The sequence below is a fragment of the Talpa occidentalis genome, unplaced genomic scaffold (genome assembly GCF_014898055.3).
Source record: "Talpa occidentalis isolate TD23 unplaced genomic scaffold, MPIMG_talOcc4v2.1 talOcc4.6, whole genome shotgun sequence".
NCBI classification, from domain to species: Eukaryota; Metazoa; Chordata; class Mammalia; order Eulipotyphla; family Talpidae; genus Talpa; species Talpa occidentalis.
In genome coordinates, this window is record NW_023604972.1 from 116,152,476 (window position 1) to 116,177,009 (window position 24,534).

General features: G+C 34.6%; 1 protein-coding gene across 1 annotated transcript in view; it reads left to right on the plus strand.

Annotated features, from left to right (window-relative positions):
• HCN1 (hyperpolarization activated cyclic nucleotide gated potassium channel 1) overlaps window positions 1-24,534 on the plus strand; it is a 327,077-nt gene that overhangs the window by 288,396 nt on the left and 14,147 nt on the right. Inside the window, 1 exon segment of the mRNA XM_054688488.1 lies at window positions 1,438-1,678. Within this exon segment, the coding sequence (XP_054544463.1) occupies window positions 1,438-1,678 (241 nt within the window).

Consider the following 24,534-nt stretch of genomic DNA (forward strand, 5'->3'; position numbering starts at 1 on the left):
TGGGATTCCATTTTAATGAATTTCAAGGACAAGTAAAACTACTTATAGTGATAAAAGTCAGAAGAGCTGAAATGTCTGAGTAGTGAAGGAACAAAAGGAAACCTCTGAGAAATGTTCTTTCTGTAGATCTGGGTGATTTGGAAAAACTCAAGATTGTGTACACTTAAAATTTGTGCATTTTTTACTGTATCTGTATCATACATTTAAATATACTCTCTATTTGGTCAGCAATGTATGTGAGTAATGCTGTCATTCTCTAGCTTATTTCTTCAAGGCAGAGATTTCAGAGCACAGACTCTTACTGCATCCATATCTTTTTGTCCTACTCCCACCTGCTAGGACAGCATTGTTCAGTTTCTATGTCTCTTTTGTGTGTGTGTGTGTGTGTGTGTGTGGGACCCTCACCGGTGGATGGGGATCGAACTGGCGCTGCAGAGGCTGCGGGCAGCCTTGCAACACAGCGCTCAACTGCTGCACCACCAGGGAGGCCCTTCTATGTCTCTTAAGCAAAATTACAAATCAGCTCCAAAGAAATTTGTGAGAAATGATAAAATTGGCATTCCCATTGTTTACATTCTAACTTGCAAGACTAAAAAGAGTTGGTCCTGTATCCCTATTTTGGTCCAGAGAAGATGGCACCATATCTAACCTGGACCAGAATCTGCAGATTGGCATCAAACATGTAGATCTTTCTAATTTAGAATTGACCTGATCCCAGAAATTTAAAAAAAAAAAAATTCAAGAAAAGGAAATATGATCTTTCTCTAGTTCAAGACTTCTGATTGAAACCCAAAAAGCTTTAGAAAGACAAATTTTATTGTCTATCCCAGAAACAGATTGAATTTATCATGATAAATTATGATAAGTTTAGTGTATTCATGCAGCCTTGCTCAGTATTCTCCATTGTCCTTGTCTTAATATGAATGAAGTTGAGAAAAAGACATCAAAAATTTGTTGTGTGGCCATTCGACCTTTGTTATATAATTACAGTCAGTAGATGCAAGGAAGTTTATTTAACACAATGGAGCACAGAAGCAATAATGTCACAAATAATAGGAAGTAAGAAAGATTATTTTCTTCACAAACAAAGGTAAAAGAGAGACTAAAGCTCTTGCATATCTTAGATCTAATTTTATGTAAATAATAATGAAACTTACAAAAAGGTGACACTTGTATATATTTTGCTAATATTTTTCAAATGTTTATTAAATGTTGATACTGCAGTGGGTGCTGGGAATGGAAAATTTTGACACAAAAATAAACAGAATCTCTGCTTTTGAAGAGATGCATATTATTAGAATCTATTTTTTGGTTAGGAATATAAATTCCAATGTTATTCTCTGTGTATGTGTTTGTGTGTGTGTGTTTTAATTTCAGCAAGTTTTTCTTCGTAAAATGATTATGCTTTTAATATTTGTTTACTCTTGTCATCTTTAGGAGATAGTCAACTTCAACTGCCGGAAGCTAGTGGCTACAATGCCTCTGTTTGCTAATGCAGATCCTAATTTTGTGACTGCCATGCTGAGCAAGTTGAGATTTGAGGTGTTTCAACCTGGCGATTATATCATACGAGAAGGAGCTGTGGGTAAAAAAATGTATTTCATTCAACATGGCGTTGCTGGGGTCATCACAAAATCCAGTAAGGAAATGAAGCTGACAGATGGCTCTTACTTTGGAGGTCAGTAATTAATAAATAAATAAGTAAACAAACAAACAAATAAACAAATAAATAAATAAATAAAGCTGAGATGAAATCTAAGTTACTTAGGAGATGCTACAAGTTTAGAGATGTCAGAATATTGATTTGCTGGTTTAAATATGGACTTGTGTTTGAATACTGATAAAGGTGTCAATAATGATCTGTTTTCACATTTCAGTGTCATATGTTCAGTTCATGTGTATTGACTACTATGTTAGGTAGAGTATTATTTCATCCTCTTAAACTAGAACCAAATAGCAGTAGCTTAAGCCAGATGGAAAGTACATTTTTCTCATATAAAAGTCCCAGGAGGATCAGATCACTATCCCCATCATAAATTTCAGAGGCCAATATTTCATTTATTTTGTTGGTCTTCCATCTTCTAGACTGTTGTTCTCATTATACAAGAGAAACAGATCCTCTCCACCACAATTTAACATGGCCACAAGAAGTGGGAGGGGACAAGGAAAGTGAAGAGTGAACAGCTTCTGTTCGGATGTGTGTCCAGAATTGCCAGCATCGCTGCTGTTCACATCTGATTGCTAAGGGTTTAGTTACAGGAGTCCCTCTAGGTAATACTGGGAATGATGGCTTCTAGTTGAGTGGTGTATTAGTCAGGATTCTCCAAAGATACAGAATGTCATATGCATATACCCAAAAGGAGTTTTTTAATGGAAATTTGCCTTTTCAAATATGGGGACTGCCAGGTCCTATGATCTGCCATCTGCAAGCTGGAGACCCAGGAAAGCTGATGCTATAATTCAGTCTTAATTTAAAGAGCCTGAAAACTGGGGGAGCTGATGGCTCAAATCCCAGTCTAAAGGCAGAAGATGAAATGTTAGTGCAAGGAGCAAGACTGATGGTGAATATTGATGTAGTCCCTGAGTCTGATCTCCATGGCTTAGGTCAGATAATTGTGAGGCGCGAAGTTTTGGGTGCTGTGGGAGTAAGGGTCTTGCTTATAGAATAAGAAGTTCTTGCATCCATTAACTCCTCCTGAGGAATATTTTATACTTCTATTTTTACCTTCTAAATTTTGTCGAAGAAGTTAAGCAATTTCATCAAGGTCATGTACTTGAAAAGGAACAAAGCCATGTTTCAAACTTAGCAATGAACCCAAATCTAAAGTCTGTATTTATCTACTGTTCCTCCTAAAAGAGGACATAATGAATGGTTTCTCTAGGATATAAATTTTAAACATTAGCTAAGCCATATCTTTTCATATGTGTGTATGTGTATTTTATAGTGTTGTTCACTTTGTACTATGTTTGATTTCTCCTATGCTATCCATGGCCCTTTTAGATGATTATTTGTTAAAGCTATTTAGTAATTTTTTCATATGTTCTATTTGACCCTCCTATTAAAGGCAATCACATCATTAATATATTATCAACTGAGTGAAGGTAAAATAACATTAGTATACCTCATTAAAATTACAAATAATGTATCTTAGTTTCAAAAGTTCACCATTTTAAAGGAAAGATTGTTCTTCTAATGAATGTATTTCACTATTAATTTCTCTGTCTACTCATCCCTTAGTCATCATGTCTTTTCACATCAGTGTTCTAACTGAGTCAGTCACTTAACTTTCTTGCCTTCACATCTCTTTTGTAAGTTTTTCTTATGGTATATTAATGCAAAACAAGCCTGCCAAAAAGAAAATATTCCTTGTGGTTGTGGCCATTATAAGTCATTTGGTATTAAATGCTGCTTACTCTAGCCTCATATTTTGCCAGCCTCAAGAAAACTACCATGTACTTCATATAGCTAATGTGCATTTTTAAGATTTTTATGACCAAAATGCATGTAGACAGATAACAATCATCTAGTATTCTTAAATTTAGAACCACAGATTTGAAAAACCACAGAAAATCTCTATCATGGTGAGATGACTGAAGAATCTGCCAAACTGTAATCTACAGTTTATTCCACCTCTAGTGCATTATACATTTCTAAAATATCATGCTGGAAGTTGTGAAGAATATGTTTATCATAAATTTACAATTTTATTATTTTACTTATGAGGAGGAGGTGGAGGAGTAGACAGTGGGAGGGAAAAAAATAAAATAATCTTCTAGAAATTTTTTCCTTTACTTCCTAATTTGCTCCCTTCTAGTCCAGGCTAATTAAGTGACAGTTTCAATAATGATAAGACAACTCTTAAAGATTTTTTTTGCATGTTCTAACTCACCTAGAAATATCAGATAATATGCAACTACAGGTGAAGTTTTGCTAAGTCATTGGATAAGAGAGATGGTAATCTCCATCAGTATCCTCACCTCAGCTTTCTGTGATTCTATGGTCATATATAAATGCATCTAGACATAACAAATAATTAAATCCAAATGTCTGAGAAATTTATAAAAATCAAGATGAATATTAAAATGTTTTGAAGTTGTCTTTCTCCCTTTCATAAAACAGAAAAGGAGGGAGAGGCAAAAAAAATAAAATAAAAGTAGAAGAAGAAAATTAAAAGATCCTTGTAACAATTCTGAGTCCTCTTGCATTCCTGGGGTTGTTCACAAGGGACCCATTTGGAGCTGTTTATAACTGAAAGGTCACACATAGGGTATACATCACTGTATGCATAGTATAAGAGAAAACTATCTCCCTGATATTTTCTTCAAGGTTTGTGCTTAAAGTAAATCTGTTTTAGTGATTTGAGAACCACTTAATTTCAAGCCCACATTTCCCATTCCATTTCTTTCTTCCAAGATTCTAGAAGAGGAGGCTTCCAATACTATTGTGCTTTCATCCATTTCTCAGATAGTCTTCTTTTCAGAAAGTTCCTCTAAATCATTTCCCTTGTGTTCTATATGAAAAGAGGTTGAAGAAGTTATGGGACATGAAATCACAGGTTCTGTGGAGTAGATAACCTTGTTGCAAGTAGAATATAGAATACATTGAGTAGAAATCCTAGTGGTGATCTGAATAAAGGTTTTGGAGTTGGTTAAGCTATTAATGATAATGAAGTCTAGGATGTGACCATGGAAATAAGGGTTAACTAAGACTTTTAAAATGAATGAATGTAGGGCCTCCCCAGTGGTGCAGCGGTTGAGTACTGGGTTGCGAAGCTGCCCGTAGGCTCTGCAGCACCTGTTCCATCCCCGGCCACCGGGCGAGGGTCCCACATGGCGCACAGACCTCTCCTGCTGCCTGCTTCTCCCCTCAGCACTGTATTTCATCAGTCTCCCCTCTGGCTCTGATGAATTCTCTCACCCTCCCGCACTTCTGACCCAGTGCTTGTATAAATAAATAAATAAACCCAATAAATAAATAAATAAATAGAATGAATGAATGTCAAAAGTGACATAATCAAAGATTATTGCACTCAATGTTCTTAATAGATACAAGTTGTACAAACTGTTACTCTGTCGTGACACTTTCTTTAAGGACAATTATTATATCATTAGCAAGCATTGTGATGGACATAATGCTTATCTATATTTCAGTGGTCAACTACATTTTCTGTACTTTTAAGATTTTTTTAATTTATTATTTACGCTCTTTTCCCAATTTTCTCTCCAAATCTAACTTTTCTTTGAGATTCACTTGCATTGTTTATATAAAAGAGGTATAGAAACTGTACAGCTAAAATATTCCCATTATACTACAGACTTATAGAAAACATTTCATTTTTGATTTGTGTCCTTACCTTTAACATAGTCCCTGATGTATCATTTTTATGAATAAATGATTGTAGCATTGGTTTTATTGGAGCCATCTTTAATTGAATATTTTATCATAAAGTCATTTATCAAACTCACATTTAATAAACAATGTCTCTATATTTTTTAAATTTTTCAAGCATAAAATTGTAGTATCTGCTCTCTTTATTTCTCCTATTAGTTCTTAGCAGAAGTTATAAATGTGAAATAAATCAGTGGACTTAGTCTTTTAGTAATATCTTTTTTTTTAAGATTTATTTTTATTTATTTATACAACCACTGGGTACAGTCAGAAGCGTGGGAGGGTGAGAGAATTCACCAGAGCCAGAGTGGGGAGCAGAGCAGGCAGAATGACAAAGTACACTGCTGAGGGGAGCAGCGGGCTGCAGGAGAGGTCTGCGCGCCATGTGGGACCCTCCTCTGGTGGCCAGGGAGCAGCCGGGGATTGAACCGGCGCTGCAGAAGCGGCGGGCAGCTTCCCAACCCAGCGCTCAACCGCTGCGCCACTGGGGAGGCCCTTTTAGTAATATCTTATTTACTAATAGATATATAGCAAAATTCCTTTTTGGTTACTTCTTCCACTGCTCTTGTTTTTTTGCTCTCCAACCTCACATTTGGCTTTCAGAACTTCAGTCCAACATTGCTGACTAAGATCTTCTTGCCCTACTTTGGGAAATCTGTTCATACTCCCTCACAACTGAGTGTGATGAATGAGCTAACATTAGTAAAGTACTTTGAGTTATCTGTATACAAGTTGTGCAAACTATTATTTTGTTGTGACTCTTTAAGGACCATTATCATATGCCATTGCATTTGTGGAGTCTAGGAGAAAACAATGAGAGAGAAGTGTGTCTGAGTAGGCTTGTTCAAACAAAGTGTGCAAGGACAGCAAATGCATGTAAAGAGCTAGTGTTCCTTTTTTGTTTTTTCTTGAGGTAACATTAGTTTACAAAATTGTGTGTGACTTAGTGGCATAGGATCACACCTCCTCAGATATGTCACCACAGCACACCCTCCCCCAGTGCACTTAGAGTCCTCCAGCATAGTTTGTTGTGCCCCTTCATCATTGTGCCCCCCCTATCCTATGGCCTCAATTCCACAGTCAAATCCCTTTGGTTTGTTATTAGATGGTTTTATCTGACCATTGTTATGTCTTTCTATATTCCACATGTAAGTGAAACCATATGGTTGTTCTTTTCTCCTTTCGATTTATTTTGCTTGTCATTTCCCCCTCCAGTTCCATCCAGGTTATTGCAAATGGAAAGGGTTATTTATTTAATTTTGATAGCTTACTAGTATTCCACTGTGTATGTATTCCACATCTTTCTGAGCCACTCCTCTGTCACTGAGTACTTAAGTGGCTTCCATAACTTGGCTACTAAAAATAGGGTTGCAATGAACATAAGCATGCATATATTCTTTTGAATCACTGTTCTTGTATTATTTGGTTAGCTGTCTAGGAATGGAATTGCTAGATAATATAGGAGATTTATTTTTTAATATTTTGAGAAATTGCCATATTGTTTTTCATAGGGGTTGGACCAGTCTGCATGCCCTCCAGTAGTTGTACAAAGGTTCCTTTTTCTCTACATCCTCACTAACACTTGGTATTTCTAGTCTTTTTGATATGGGCTATTCTCACAGGTGTGAAATGATATCCCATTGTGGTTTTCATTTACATTTTCCTGACAATGAGTCATGATGAACATATTCTTATGTGCCTGTTGACCATCTGTATGTCTTCTCTGGAGAAGCTTCTAACTCTCTTGCCCATTTTGTAATTGGGTTATTTTTCATTTTGTTGAGCTGTATGGTTTCATTATATATCTTGTATATCAGCCCTTTTCCAGATGTATGGCACAGAAATATTTTGTCCCATTAACTTTGGTATCATTTTGTTTTACTGATAGCCTCTTTTATTGTGCAGAAGCTTTTTAGTTTGATATAGTCACATTTGTTATAGTTTGTTATAGTCACATTTGTTATAGTTTGATATAGTCACATTTGTATTTTTTCAATGTATTTAATAGTTATAGGTCTTTTATTCATGTATTTAATCCATTTTGAGTTATTTTTGTGTGTAAGGAGTGAGTTGATGATCTAGTGCATTTGGCTCTCCAGTTTTCCAGGACAATTTTTTGAAGAGACTTTCCTATCTTCAGTGTATATTTTTTGGCCCCATTGTCATGGTTCAACTGTCCATGAATGTGCAGGCTTATTTCTGGGCTCTTAATTCTATTCCATTGGTCTGTGTGTCTATTTCTGTTCCAGAACTATACTGATTTGAATACTGTAGTTTTGTAGTATAATTTAGTATTTGAGGTTGTGACATCACCATTCTTACTCTTTTTTGTTAGGTTTATGTTGAGCTATTCTGGGTCTTTTGTGGTTCCCTATGAATTTCAATAATGATAATTTTTTTTCTATTTCTTTGAAGAATGCCATTGGAACATTGATAGGATTACATTGTATATATATGTCACTTGGGGTAAGATGGTTATTTTTAACATTGTTAAGTCTTCCAATCCATGAGCAGGGAATATCTTTCCATTTTTTTGTTTTCTGTTTCTTTTAACAATGTCTTATAGTTTTCATTGTTAAGTTTAATACCTCCTTTGTTAAGTTTTTCCCTATGTATTTAATTCTCTAATTCTTTATTTTTAATATCTCTTTACTCACCTTTTGTATTCTATGTTATCCTCTGGGTGTGAGATGAATTAAAGACAATCTTTCTGTGGGAATATTAACTGCTATCTTTTGAGCCATTAAGTATATAGTTGAAAACAATTAGCATTTTTAGTGGTCAGTCACATTTTTATGCTAAGGAGAGTTTATAGATATGTCTATGAAATCTGCTATATATTTATCATAATGTGGTATTTTGGGTTGAAAACAAAGTTAAGGCTTTACATGATAAATATTCCAACACACACTGCTTGTGATCTTAGGAATCCACTCTGAACAGGTTCATTTGGAAGACAGTAGAGTCCTGTGGTTACTTTATGTGCATCATTGCTGGTAGACAGATGGCTGGTTTCTTACTGTGTCCTTATTTCAACTCTATCTCTCTTGCTCTTTCTCTATGTGGCCTTCCACTTATTCTATTTATTTTGTGCCCAGGTTTTATTTACTCTTAAATTTAGATCCTCCCTTCAAGTGTGAAGGTCCACCTTACTAAGATTATATGACAGTATTAGTAATCTCCCCTACCAAATTATGCATCACATACCATTTAAATGAAAATAGCTGAGGAGCCAAAGCAAATTTTATTGCTTGATTGATTCCCTTTTATAATATTTCAAATTCTACCTTTAGTTGTAAACTATAAAAGGATTGGGAGACAGCATGGTGTGACAGAGTGCTAAGGATCCACAGGGCCTGGTCCTAGTCACATTTCTGTTGATAGGACCCAAATGCATATCCTCAGGCCACTGTTTAGCATCTAGGAGAATGTTAAACATACCATCTGTAGTGTTTGGGATAATCATCTGTAAAATGAGATTGTTAAGACACACTTTGTATAGAATCTCCCTGCCCTGATTCTGTTGAGTTGGGGCGTAGGGCTACCTCATCTTTTCAGTTTGCTTATTTTAATAGTGACTTGAACATCTAAAAATATGTTGCCCAAAGTAGAATTCACAAAATATATGAAGGAAGACTATATATTCAGTTTGTGATATTAACACTAAGGATGTTTTCTAGGTCAAGACCCTAGCATTATATGAAAAAATGGAGGCCAGTGGCATTTGTGATGATTTGTGTTGTCATGGATAAAATTAGCTACAAAAATATTCATAGATAGTAAAAAAATAAAAAGTGTCAGGCGCTGATTGTGAAGTTCTTTGAAATGTGTCAGGAAGATACTGGGTATGAGTGTAGGTGTTAGAGCTAGTGATGCAAATTGGCTTTGAGAAAGTCACTAATCTTCTCCAAACCCCTACCCAAAACTGTAAAATCAAGTTAATAATAATGCCTAACTCATTGGAGTTGCTTAGAGAACTAACTGATGTACCATATCTAAAATACTTAGAACAGCACCTGGCACAAAGTCTGTGCTGTGATGCTAAGTAGTAACAAAAGCAATAGGGCTGGTATAGTATAGAACAAAGTAAGACATTTCTGAGACATTGATTCAGTGCCCATGTTGAGTAAATCAGTGCTGGAAAATCTGATTGCCATTTTGTATCATCTTCTCAGTCAATGTTAGTCTTAATTCAATAGCAATGAAAATCATGCTGAGTCAGTGTGTATGTGTGAGAGGTCGGGAGATGCTGATAGAGTAAATAATCTTGAAAGCCTTTTGAAAGTAAAAGCTCTTAGCTCTGAAAATGTCAATATCTTCCTTATTTACATGTGTTAGAGTGTGCCTGCATGCACACACATACCCAAGAATACTGTTGGAATTCTTAAAGTCCAAATTCTTCAAACAACGAATGCTTAATGTGCACTAAGTAGTTTCACATCTATCATATGACTCTATACTAGATTACTGTAACTATAAAAATGTATCACCTGCACTGTTTTTTGTATCAATTCATAAATTCATTATAAAGGAAACAGAAGAACTGAAATGTTTTTCAAAAAACTAAATTATGTAAAAGCATTTTTGTAAAATTTTGAATTAAAAGGGATCTAACGCATTATCTCATCTGCTTATACAAATGAAGAGCCTGAGAGATTTTTGCATCACAGACATTAGCCAGTTAAACTATCAGGTTAGACCACTGCTCTGTATGTAGAGAGAGAAAGTAAGGGGTGCTTTTTCTGCAAGTTGTTACCAATGATGTTACTTTATATAGCATTTTAGTAAACAAAGATTCTTTCCTCTTAGATTGAATTATGAAATAAGGCACACACATACACATACACAAATTCCTTCTAGCTTATTTCTCAGTTATCTGAATTTACTAATCTAAGCATGCACTAATTAAGAATGACTTAACTGTCTACCCATAGAGACATTTCTCTGTGGTTGAATTTACTTAGAAAGGAAAAGTAAAATTACTGGTCAGAATAGCTGAGCAAAAAGATAATGAAGTAGAAAAATTTAGCCACTTTAAATTATATTTTATCACCTGTTTCACAGAATATAATAAATGTATTGAAATGTCAAAATGTCCTTAGAAAATTTTATTTTTTTAATTTTATTTTTAAATAATTTATTTTTCCTCTTTAATATGATTTTTTATTTAAATATTTTATTTTATATAATTCTTACATCTTTTTTCATCTTTGTACAATGTATACATTTTCGTTTTGGTTATATTCCCCATACAATTGCACCTCCCCCCTTATTTTGACTCTAGTCCTTCCTTTCCCTGCCCCTAGTGTGTCTCTGGTTTATAGTTGCTTGTTGATTTTGATTTTTACTTTGTATTGATTAGTCTTTTTCCTGGTATCTTATTTAGGTTTTCTAAATTCCTGCTATGAGTGAGACCATCCGGTATTTTTCTTTTTCTTTCTGACTTATTTTGCTGAGCAATGTTTCAAAAATTTATTCATATGTCACAAGAGAAACCCACCAACAACACATTAATATTTTAATAGCAGACTCTGAGCCCTTTTACTGGGATATGTTTGTATACTCCAAAGAAAGGAATAGAGGATTCCAAAGATGTGTAATTATTTATCAGCCATTCACACTTACACAGTCACACTGGTTATGAGTAAGAATGCTAGTTAAAACTAAAACAGATCACACTCTTTAAAGAAATAGCTTTAGAGATCTTAATTCAATTTATTGTTTAATGCAATAGTCACTTATAAATTCAGTCAGTACATGTTTATATTATGATAAGGACTCACAATGATCACATTAAAACTTCTCATTTCCTTGGCATTGATGTTACTATAGAAACTATTAGTGTTTTCTGACTCAACAAAAGACTAGAAATATTGATAGACTACTTAAGTACTAAAAGCATTTTCAATGCATATTCTGTATTGATTGTTATTAGTTGGAAAAGAGGGCATACAATATAAATGTCTGAACTTTTACTTTCTGGCAGGTTATCTGTTTAAGGAGTCTTATAAATAGGTAAATTTTTGTTATCAATTTGCCAGTGAGAAAGCATAATCCCATATTTTGTCTTCTCTATATCTTCCCTTTTCCAATCTGATATAAAGAGAGTAATCTAGGGAAAAATTGATTCCTAGTTTCTGAGAATTTTGCACTTGGTTTGACTTCTTTTTTGGCTCTAGTGCCTTATTGGTACCAAGGTATTCTAGCTATCATTGCATAGTACAGAGTAAACAAGGGATTTGTACTACATCATCCGAACATTGTTGAGTCTCAATTTTGTGATTTGACATCTTGAGTTAAATTACACATGTAAGTGCCAGGCCACTTCTTGCATTGTGCCTACATAGTCTTACCAAGATATTGTGTTATATAGATGGAGATTAATTTCACACTAAATTGGGGTTCCTTTTGTTCTTATTCAATAAGGTCAGGTGTGGTAGGACAAGAAGATACTATAGTGAAGAATAATATTCATTATAAGAATACAAAATGCTTGTGCTCCAGGCAAAATATTATATTAAAAAATTTAAGCAAGCTAAATTAGAGGAGAGAGCTAAACTTGAACAAACACATTCTGAAAATATCATTTTACATCTTGGGCTTTTTGAATAGATCCTCATTTGAGAGATCAAGAAAGTTAAAAAACTTAGCCAGTAACCCTTCACCTTAAAATCTAAATGTCATCCAATAAAAGTTTTCAGTTTTTCAAAACCTTTATTGTTGTAAGTTTCCTTAACTGTGTATTTGTTTAAAACTTAAGTTCATCTTTTGTATGTCTCCTCAAAGGAATAAAAAAAAAATTTCAGAGAAGAATAGAAATAGGTGGTATCTAATATATCTTATGTATAAGAGAATCATAGAGTGCTTGTTACTGAACAAATCCTAGGTCATTTCTGATGTATGGGACATGTCTGATTCATTGATCTGTCATAGTTATGTTTTTGTCTAAGAGTAAACTTATACCTTGCTGGAGGATATACATTGTTTAGGAAAAATAACAAAACTAATTTCCTTGCCATCATGAATTAGAAGATACTTAAGCCAAGCCCTTCTTGTCTAAAGCTATGAAAAATAAAAAAGAGAGAAACTTGTGATAATTGGTATTGGCTACATTTTAAAATAACAATCTTGTGATTTTTCGTAGTGACCATGGAAACAAAATAGAAGCCAAAATATAGATATTTTAATAACTAAAATCTGCAAAGAGCCAATAAAAATGGAGAAGCAAAATGTGATTTTAAAATAAGCCTGTAGGATTTTTGGAATATGTAAGAACAAACCTAATTCCCACCAGCTTTTGTGCAAGAAGTCTATAATGATGTATAGTCTATAATGTAAGTCTATAATGATGAAAATTAGAAAAACAAATGGTACCAGAGCATGTGAAATTTTATTTTCATCTCAAAGGATAATATTTTAAAAAGGTGTCTTAAATTTAATGTTCAATTCTTTGTATTTGCTGTGTTCACTGAGCCATTTGTGCCTGACCCAAATTCCTGAGATCCTGAGAGTAGCCTGCCTGACCCAAATTCCTGAGATCCTGAGAGTAGCCAGAGAGAGGGAGGAGCGGGAAATGCACAGGAAAGAGAAAAGGTGTTATTCTGTGAAAGACATGACCCTCACTCAGGGTTTTGACTGCCAGTGTGCTGAAGGAGTGGATTTGCCTCCTCAAAAAAGATCCACCCATAACTCAAATGCCATTGCCATAATCGCAGGGATTTGGACAGAATTTGCTTTATCAGCAGTGGGGAAAGACAATGAGGTTGTGAATGTGTAAGTGAGAAACTTGCAATGGAGACCAGCGCTTCAGAAACTTCAACATGTTTTGAACTGAGGACAAGGAAAACCTTGAAGTAAAACAAAGAAAAAATGATTAGACTAGATGTCAAAATGATGGGAACTCTCATGATTTATCATGTTCTACGTATATGCTATCACTCCATCATTGCCTTGATTATTTTACAGTTATTTTACACATTTCAGGTTTTCCATATCCTTCTTTTAAAAGTGAGGTCCAGGCCTCCTTGGTGGCACAGGGGTTAAAGTTTCCACTCTAAAGCTATCGCCAGTCACTGCAGAATGAGATCAATCCCCGCCCAGGGAGCTAACCCACATGGTGCAGCAGACCTCTCCTGTCTCACCCACTCCTCCCCTCAGCAGTGTATTTCAGTAAACCCACCTATTCTGCTCTCTACTCTGCCTCTGGTCAATTCTCTCACCCTGCATTTCTGGCCTATACCCCAGTTCTTATATGCATAAGTCAATAAAAATAAAAATCTTTTAAAAAGTGAAGTCCATGAGAGTAAGGAAATTCTCTTCCACCTGCAAACAAATACCTGATACACAGCAGACCATCACATACATTTCTTCTATGCCAACTTGTAAACACCAAACAGTGGCATGCCAAGTGAAAGTTGGGATGGAGATGACAAGCTGAAGGAAAGGTATGACCTGTTTTAGAGAAAAATTATGTGTAACATCCACCCTTTTACCTCAGGGAATCCATTTCTGTTAATCTGAAATCTATCCAGCTCCTTTCAGAGTAAGCTTCACCTTAATTGTGGACCTAAAATTTTGATTTTAAAATAGCTTTCCCCCCTCTGTTATGGAACAGAAGCTTCTAGAAGGATTACTTAGAATTTAATAGACTTAAGGTTGACCTAGATTCTTATTTTCAACTTTAAATGGACACATCATTCTTGTGGGGCATTGGAAGGAGGGAAAAACACTCAGAAGAGTAAAATAAGTCTCTTGCCTATATCTCCAAACTAATGACTGTGACATCAAATGGTTCACAGACTTTTTTGAAGGTCTCCCTCTTCTGCGAAGAAAAACTGCCATATGGCCTACATTGTGGTCTTTCCATTTACACAACAATTTAATATGCCTGGTTCATGATGAAATACCAGCTCCCGGCTGGGAAATTAAAGCAGCATTCAGTTCCTCTCAGCAAGAAGGCTGCAGTTTGATATATTCTGTAAACTGGATTCTGCATTAGCCAAGGGAAAGGATTGGCATAGTTAGGAAACACAGTTGGACTTGTTAAAACAAGCGTTTCAGTGCACAGATGCTAAGTCTCTTTGGAGCTATGCTTTGAATCACTTTGCTCCTACTTAGATATCAACTAAATATATTTTTGTTTCAGTTCCTTTTAATTTTCATTGTTATAGCAATTAATATAAATGTGGTCTTTTACCTCTAAGATATTTTAAAAATGTTTTTTGGGAAAGAAAAGATTTAAGAGTATATTAAAATACTCCTTTTCTTTAGGAGTGCTGTTTTAATCAGCCCGATATAACATTTGTCAAGGTGACGTGGTGGAACAGGATGGCTGCATGCAGACTGAGATTCAAATACTGGCCCATTACCAACTGCTCGTTTAGACTTCAGTAGATTTATAGAATTCTTTCAGCTGAGCCCAGTAGTCTGTGTGATAAAGATAATACTACTCTCTTAGTAGGGCAGTTGCAAAAAACAAAATGTTTATTATGTGTGTATATATCTAAGAGTTTGTGTTAGTGTGTGCTCATAATGGCATACTTGTTTAAATTATTCTTTGGTTATAACAGTCCATATCTCTATCAGCATATTCACATGCATCTACAGATCCATTTAAAAACAAATGCCATGAGGACGTGAGCTGGCTTGACTGACCCTATCTTTCAGTGTCTTTCCATTCTCCCAAGGTCTGGAATGACTCTAACACATATCACCCTGTTAATTCTTTAGATAGATTTTCATGACCAAAGCTGATAGGTGGACATATTTTCACAATGGCAAAAACTTTTTATTCCTTCCTTTCACTTCTCTACTTAGAACTAACTTGAACTACTTCAAATTTACTCCTCCAGCAAGCCTGCACTGAACTCCAAGTAGGCTCATGTATTCCTCTCCAATCATTCTCAACCTATGTCTATCTTTTTTAATTGAATGTATTACAAATAACTTATCTGTGATTACCTATGGACTGAATTTTTTTACATTTTCTGACTCTAGTTCCTAATCCATGGTTTTATGGGTCCTCAATAATGCAGTCAAAATAATTATCCACACACAGACACATGCATGTATACATACAACTATCCTTTGTTTCTTATAATTTGCTTCCTCATTCCTTATCACTATCTCCCTAATTGATCTACTGATAGGATTTTCAACTTATTATATACTTGTCATTAAAATTAAATGTCGATCGTATTATAACTATATTGTTGTCAACTAAATATCTACAGTTATGCTTTGACTCATTCATTTATTTGAAAAGCTTTATTGAGACCCTACTTTATTATTTTTAACTATTTTTTATTGAAGTAACATTGTAATGTAACATAACCTTCAGGTTGCATCATTATAAATCGACATCTATATATACTACATTAAGTTCACATAGAAATTTAATTCTGTCCTTCACCACACAACTGACGCCTTTTACCCAATGTACCCACCACCTTTTCTGCTTTCCCTTTTGTTAGCCAAGACTTTTGAAACCAATCTTTATATGGCAGACATCGTGCCCTGTAATCAGGGTGTATTCAAGAGCAGTAGCGTGGAGGAAGTCAAATAGACATGACAATCATCACAATGCAATGCATGAAGAGCGTAAGATAATATCACAACTTGAAATGTAGAAATCTGTCAAAAAAAAAAAAATCCTCCCTGAAGAAAGACCTAACTTGAATCCTGAAAACTGAGTAGGAGTTCGCTTATTGAAGGGATGTTTGTGGAATGAGCATTCCAGATGGAAGGAGCAGCAAGTGTAAAAGTAGATGAACGAGAAAGCATGGTGGCTTGAGAAAATGCATGTACAGTATTCAGAATGTGTGGAATGTGGAGTGGGAGGCAGGCAGTAGCAGGAGATGAGTAAGTCAGGATCTGTGTCTGTGCAAGAAATGAGAAATTATCCCGTAGGTAACGGGCGAGAATTAAAGGTATTTCAAATGAGAAATGAAATGACCAAATTTGCATTCAGATCTATGTATTTTCATAGACTGAACTACTTGCTCAAGCAAATAGACAGGAGGATCTTAAAATAATTGGGACAAGAAGTTGTGAGGATTTAAACTAATCCTCAACAAAGGATTAGAAAAATATACTAATGAAAAGCAATCAATGGAATTTACAATCCAGCTGCTTAAGGAGAGTAAAAGAAGGAAGTTTCAAAATCGACACCATTGTTTTTCGTTTGGATATCTGAATGAATATGATGTCATTTAACATGCTAGTGGATGTAGATAAAGCATGTTTGCAAGGGTACAAGAGAGAAGAAAAAAGAAATGACTTGGATAATGTGATCGCTAGACTGCACTTCTAAGAATTGCTTCAGATTCACAGTATATCACCAACATCTGCATATTTGCAGTTATTTAATACATATGGTTGTTGAGTAGCTATTGAAATAATGAATAAGTGCCCCTGGAACAGACAGCTTGTAAATGTCCAGGAGGATCAGTAGTCTGCACTATGAGGCATCTGCAATAATGTAATGAAGATTAACATGACTCTGGTTCACAATAAATTAGGAAAATTAACTTCCTATCTGAAAGCTGCCACTAGCATGAGAGCAAAAAAAATGATACACCAGCCTCATAAGCATGAACAATTATCACAAAATCATAAGAGGCAGTTTTGATCCTATTACAACATTCTATGACTTACTGAATCCTCTCCTGATTTTGTCTACTACTTCCCAGCCCTTTCAACTTGATCCTAAAGAGAATTAAGCCCTATTGTCTCAAGCATACAAGCGATGAATTAAGGTAGCACATATGCATTTAGAATTGTACTAATTGCATATCATCTTTGTGAGAATTCAGAAAATAGTCACTGAAATGATTTTCTGTCTTATATGGTTGAGATAAAGAACCATAGCTGAGATTGTCCACGTAATTTTGAACAACCTACTTCTCATAAAACATATTCTGAACTAGTAACAGGAAAAGCAAAGAAATGTGTGATGTTTCTCTTATTAGGGGTGATATTCCATGTCCAATCTACTCACCAGTTTCTGGCATTTCCACATTCACAACACTACACTTTTGTCTTTATTCTATTTATTACTAGAAGCTTGCTTTCTCAAAAAGACCAAGTCTATAGCAAAAGTTTACAACATTCAGAATTCTCCTATTCTGAAGTTACATAAATTTTGCATACAAGAGAAGGAACAGAGGTCCATATCCTTTTATGCCCACTAATACTCTAATTTTCAGTTAGGCTACACAAACACAGTGGATAAAACACCTCTTCTGTCTCAGTGGAGGTAAGGACAATTCATTCCGTGTGTTGCAAAGATATATGCCACCAATAAACCTTTATGTAGGAAAACAAAGAGAACTGAGAAGATGAACTAGACCTAAGGGAAAGTCATTTCACATGAAAGATTTTGGCAATGAAAATAACTAGAATAAAAGCAAAGCTCTCAACCTAAAGCTGTCTTCCCAGCACTGTTTACTACATATATATTTTGACATTTTAATGTTAGACTGACTCAGTAGTTCAAAGCTCAGGAGAAATATCTGGGTTTACAATAAAATAACAATGGTTAATAGTTATTCATGTCATGTCCATGTTTCATGAGGGAAAGCCAATTCTTACTGCTCCCTTCCTAAATTTCAGTGGACAACAATGAAATAAGTAATATAAGAATAATAAGGTAAATTTTCCTTAGAGATGAATTTATTTAACTCTTCAGTCCTTTATTCTGTGATTATTTTTAATTACATTTTTTATTTCTGTGTTATCTCTTTTCCTTTGATGCACTGATGTCAATGATAATTATTTTTTATTGTTTTTCATTGTGTCTACCCTTGGAAAGATGTATTGGCCATATGTAGGTCTAGTTACATTTTTTAATGTTATCTGTCCATAATGCCAAAATATAAAATAGCCAATTTAATTTGTTCGTTCATCATTCATTCTTCAACGAATATGTTCTCGATGATTACAAAGTGTCAGTTATAATCATAGGTAATATTGTAATGAAGAGCAGAAGCAATAGCCTATCCTCATGCCACTTGCATTCTCCTTTGAAAGAGATAATTTGCAAGAAAAGAAATTAATAAATAAGATAAATAAATGCTTATAACTGCACAGAAAACATTAAAACTTGAGGTTGTGATTGAGGGATTTTTGGTTACAAAATATGAAATTGCACCAAATTATGAAAGCCAAGTTAAAAAATTATCATTTATGGGCCTCCCTGGTAGCGCAGGCGGTTGAGCACTGCACTGTGAGGCTGTCCACGGCCTCTGCAGCGCGGGTTCAATCCCCGCTGGCCGGCGAGAATCCCACATGGCACGCCAGGTCTCTCCTGTCTCACCCACTGCTCCACTCAGCAATGTATTTCATCAGTCTGCCTGTTCTGTTCCCTGCTCTGTCTCTGGTGAATCCTCTCACCCTCCCGCGCATCTGGCCTGTACCTCGGATCTAGTATAAATAAATAAATCTTTAAAAAAAATTATCATTTATTCCATGGGCAGAATCATCCATTTGTGACTTTTCATAAGATATTAAATCAAGTTTTGGGAAGAATTTTCTTTACTTTGGCTATGAAATCTTGCCCACTACATGTTGCTGTAAGGTGAACTTGAGAAAGCTTATCATGCACCTGAAATTTCTTCCTATTAAATTCACTCACTGAACCTAATTTGAATAAATATTTCTCAAGAAATTTTGTAGCATCAATTTTTGAGGACAGCTTATAAAAAAAATCCAGTAACATGAGCAATTTCTTTCTTTTGCATCTCTATTGGAAAGGTAATTTTTATTTACAACTGAAGAGCAATTGCCATTGTACTTGCAAAGTAGATGTAAAGGTTTGCTAAGTATTGTCCTTAAAAAGATCTTTAATCAATGTCTAACAAATTTACAAACATATTTCTATAGTTGAAAGATAATATTGCAAATACTTTTTCAGTGACATATCATAGTGCACGTGACACACATTGGTCATTTATTTTTCACTATCAAAAAAATCTTTCTTCTTTTGTATCAATGAAAAACTATGTAATTTAACCACAGATTGCAACACTAAATAAACAACTTCATGTGGTTCTTTTAACATTCCTTAATCATATATATAAATCATATATGAAAAACCAAAAAGAACGTCTTTATATTTTTTGTTTATACACCTTTAAATGCTTTTTGTTTGCAAACAGTATCAAAAAGTCCCAGGTTAAACTCTTTCACAAACTACTTGCACATCGGTTTCTGTTAACACTAATATAAATTTTATTTTCCTTTTTCTCATCTTTTTCTCTATCTAAATGTTATGGACTCTTTAGCTGATCTTATTTTTTTAATCTTATTTAATTAAACCAATAAACCAACAGGAGCTACCTAATACTTAAATGGGAAGGAAAATAAATGGTACTTTCAAAGCACATGTCTAATGTGTTTAAATAGCTTTCTCTCATTAACCAAGTGATTAGCATTCATTTTACAGTGTTCCAAGATATCAAAAAAAAGATTGCATAATTAAAGCAAATGTCCCAAAGAATTTGATTATAGATGCTTTGATATCTAAAACAATTTTAAGCTTCTTTTGTAAAGATGCAAAAGTTGTATGAAGATACAAAGCAATAGCGGGTTTGCAACCTTGGAATTTTAGAGCGGTGTGTGTGGAGATATGAAACCAAGAATGTGTCCTCATCAGCACTGTCAGTCCATCAGTATGTTGCTTCTAGGGCAAGATGCTTGCTACTGGCATCTAGCGCAGAGACCACAGGTGCACAAAACATTTACAATGCATAGCACAGCACCCAGCACCAATGAATTATCCAACCCCAAATGTCAATAGGACTGAGGTTGAGAAACTCAGATCCAGAGAGTCTCATTAGATTTTATATACTGAAAGACAATGTAAATTATATGAGTCAGATAGCATGATGAATTATTTCTTGTGTTTTGTTTACTTTTATCCAAAAATACTTTCAACTCTTCCTTCGTTGTTATTTTACCTCTGAAATTTCAACTGTCATCTTTCTATTTATGTATTTCTGCTAATAATGATGCAAAAATTATGTGACAAATCAACATTCTAAGATAGTTTAGTTATTTCACTAAATTAAACAACAAAACAACAAAAACTATAACTAAACTATAACTAAACAACAAAAACTCTTTTTGTTTTCAGTTGACATTACTTTAAATTAGGTTAGTGTCATTTTTGAAATTCATGAGTATCCTTTCTTATCCAGATACAGTATTATAATGGATTATGTATTTATCACCTTAAAAACTTGTTTTTAATTATTTTGAATGTTGTAGGTTCCAGAGAACATTTCTCTTCTGGCTCCTGAAAAGTGCATTTTTACTAACCTTGTTCCTGTGTTTAAATTTGAATACCAGCTGGATATTTGCTAATATTAATAAGTTTAGGTGTGATAATGCTATTGTATTTTTATTTCAAGAATGTTTATCTTTTAGTAATGTATATTGTAATTTTACTTGAATTAATATATCTGCAGTATATTTCAAAATTATAAATATGTGACATATCAGTGAAACAAGTTTAGCTATGAGTTGATAAATTGTTTAAGCTGGACAAGGAACACAGGTGTTTATTTTACTGTTATATTCTTCCATAAGTTTATTAGATGATATATTTTCCTATTAATATACTATTGTACTATTTGGATTTTACTATATTTTAAGACATCCCATACTAAAAAAATGTTAATAAACAAATAGAAAAATGAACCCTTTTGGTAACTTTTATCTTTTTAGATGTGTTTCCCTCCAGCACTTCTCCACAAACCTGACAGAGGGAAAACTGCAGATTGTCTGCCTAAATGAAGTTTCTGTTGGATATAGTTTGAAAAGAATGGAATAACATCTCAGTTAAGCTTATAAAAAAATGAGAAGGTATCTTTTCTACAGAATGAGAGCCAGATTGTCTCTGGTGGGGAAGTTTTGTCCATTTATCATACTGATCAAGTAGGTCAGGAAGAAATTTTTTTTTTTTTATTTTTTGTAAATCTGTATATTTTAAAAGATTTTTTTTTATACAAGAACTGGGGTACAGGCCAGAAGCCTGGGAAGGAGAGAGGATTCACCAGAGACAGAGCAGGGAGCAGAACAGGCAGACTGACCGAAATACACTGCTGAGGAGAGCAGCGGGCGCAACAGGAGAGGTCTGCTGTGCCATGTGGGAATCTCCCTGGCCGGTCTGGAATCAAACCCATGCTGCAGAGGCTGCGGACAGCTTCACAGTGCTGCGTTCAACCCGCTGAGCCACTGGGGAGGCCCTGAAATTTTTTTTTTAAAGATTGTTTGGATATACTGTTAGGGAATTTGGGGCAGTTCTACATTTGCATAAAGTCACAGGCTAAAACATGTATTATACATCTTCAGTCCGTTGATTGCTATACTTTCTAGATTTTGTTATTTGGATAAGATGTGATACCACAAAGAATTTGGAAGGGAAAATAATCTATTTGATTCAGGATAAGCAAATTCTTTTTGCAATGAGTGAGAATGTAGATATTTTAGGCCTTGTAGACCACATATGGTTTTTGTTGTATATTTGCCTCTTTATTTATTTTTGCTAACCTTTAAAAATATGAAAATTATTCTTAATTCAGTACAAAAAGTAGTTTTAAAAAGTACATTGACACTATTTGACTGTAGATTCCTGATAGAACCTACTATTTCAAAACTAGTCTGTCCAAATCTAACTCATTCTGAATAAAATACTAATAGTAAAAATATTCTGTAAAATATGTTTTACTTCACATTATCATTCCTTTAATGCATGTGCATTTTGCATCTATAAGTTAATATGTGCTACTAACTTAATTAACAAATTACTGGGGTGGATTTTCTTTATCATCTATGCATACTTAAGTTATAATATACTTTTTAATTTACAAGGTCAGTGTCAATTTTATGATTCCAGTTATTTTCTTGAATTTTCTCATTTGTTATCATATATAGTGATATTTCTTGGAGTAAGAAAAGAACAACAAATTTTACCTTTGTTAGAATTAATTTGTGAGTGTGCCTTTTTCTCAATGAAAGGATGAATAGTAGAAATGTTTTGCTTTCCTAAAAGATTTTGACTGATATCTTGCACAAAGAGATTTCCAGTCAACCTCTCTACTTGCGTCTTGGTTTAATGCAACAATTAATCATTTTAAGGCTTCTCTGTAGCTAATCATATACTCAATGAAGACATTTGTAATCTCTCAAGAAAAGGAAAAAACAGAAAAGATAGAGAAAGTTGATGACACGAACATGTGGATGAGTCAGGCACTTTTGTCTGAATAGCTCAGCGTCAAGTTTTAATTAGTAGATGTGATGGAGTCTACTGGAAGGGCACACAGTAAAAAGAAGCCCAGCAAATCTGCAAGAAAGCCAGAGGCTAACTTTGTTGCAAAGCTAGAATGTCACTTAGGAAACCACAGTGATTTTAAAAGCCCAAGAACTACTTTAAGGATTTACCATTGTTGGGGTCTCCCTGGTGGTACAAGGGTTTAGGCACTGCACTGTGGAGCAGTCGGCAGCCTCTGCAGCACGAGTTCGATCCCTGGGCAGCCAGGGAGCTACCCACATGGCACAGCAGACCTCCCCTGTCTTGCCCACTATTCACCTCAGCAGTGCATTTGGGTCAGTCTGCATGTTCTGTTCCCCACTCTGTCTCTGGTGAATCCTCTCACCCCCACATCTCTGACCTGTATGCCAGCTCTTGTATGCATAAATAAATCTTAAAAAAGCAAAAAAGGATTTACCATTGTTGTAACTCATGTACTCTGACTTTTCTTGCTGTTCATTCTTACTATCAATGTCCCCATAACAGTATAATTAGGTATCTTAGTTACAATCCAACATAAAGCATACCCACTGGGAAAAGTTCTCAGCCAGGCCATCCTATGCACTGCTGGCCAGGTTATAGATGAATGCCTTTCAGTCAGGTTTCAATCTTGTTTGAACCAATTATTATAGATATCCATTTACATCTTACTAAATTTTAGACACAAAACATACTTTTAACCATTTTTTTAGAAAGAACCTGTAGGTTTACTATCAGAAAGTTTCAGGAAATGAGATTTTCTTTGAATGCAAAAGTTTTGCAGGATTTTTTTTCAACATAACCTTTTATCTTGGCTCCATTCCACTTCCAGGACAGACACCCCCTAGTGGTTGTTTTTTTTTTTTGTTTTGTTTTGCGTCTAGGTTCAAAATCTTGGAAGGCTCATTATCTTTCAAGTGCTTTAAAAGTTTCAGTTTGCAATAATTCTTGGAAAAGATCATTTCTGTTCTTAGTGCTATCACTTCATTTTGGACAAATCCCTCTCACCCTATTGCCAAACTTATCATCAAAACTTCTTTACATATTGTTACTTTAACTGCTAAGAACCTCACTCCCAGTTTCTTTTGCAAACAGCTATAGATGCATATTCTTGAGTCATGGTTTGAAACAAATGATTTGAAAGAGAGCAAATTTACCTTCTAGAGAAAGAGAAGTTGAGTGTGTTTGCCAAACATAGGAGATATCTGGAGAGCAAGAATTACCCTTTGTATTACATGTAATTTCCTTTCCTAAGACAATATTTTACACATAAATTCCTTCCTTAGACTTGCAATAGCATTGTAGATGAATACCAATCTTTATGTTCATAGAGGAATAGTCTCTATCATCAAAATTCTATAATCTCATAGGTTACTATTCTTAAAATTTCATAAAGATTCCCTTTCCAAACTTTTCTCAGAACCTGTCCTCATAATACTATTTTACTCTTAGTCCCTTTCCCTCTTATTTTCCTGTTCTCCCCATCCTTGTAGTGTAAGCAACGCAATTCCTTACTCTTCTTTCAGAACATAATGTCCTTCATACCACCTAAGGTCTATAGAACTACACTATTCTGGATAATATGTTACCTGGATTTTTAGATTTTTACAAATTTAAACTCTCAGCAGCAGAAAATTTAGCTTGGGAATTATTCTCCCAATTATTCTTTTTAAACTTTATGCTTGCATTTCTAATTATTTATAAACTGTGATACAGGTTCACTGTCTTTTGTTTTGCATTCACCATAGTTTACTCCAAAGTGCTGGAAAAGAAATCGCTCATTGACTTGATCTCATGCAATTACTCTGTCTTCATGCCTTTTTTGCCTCCTTTTTCCAATTTATCCTAGACAATG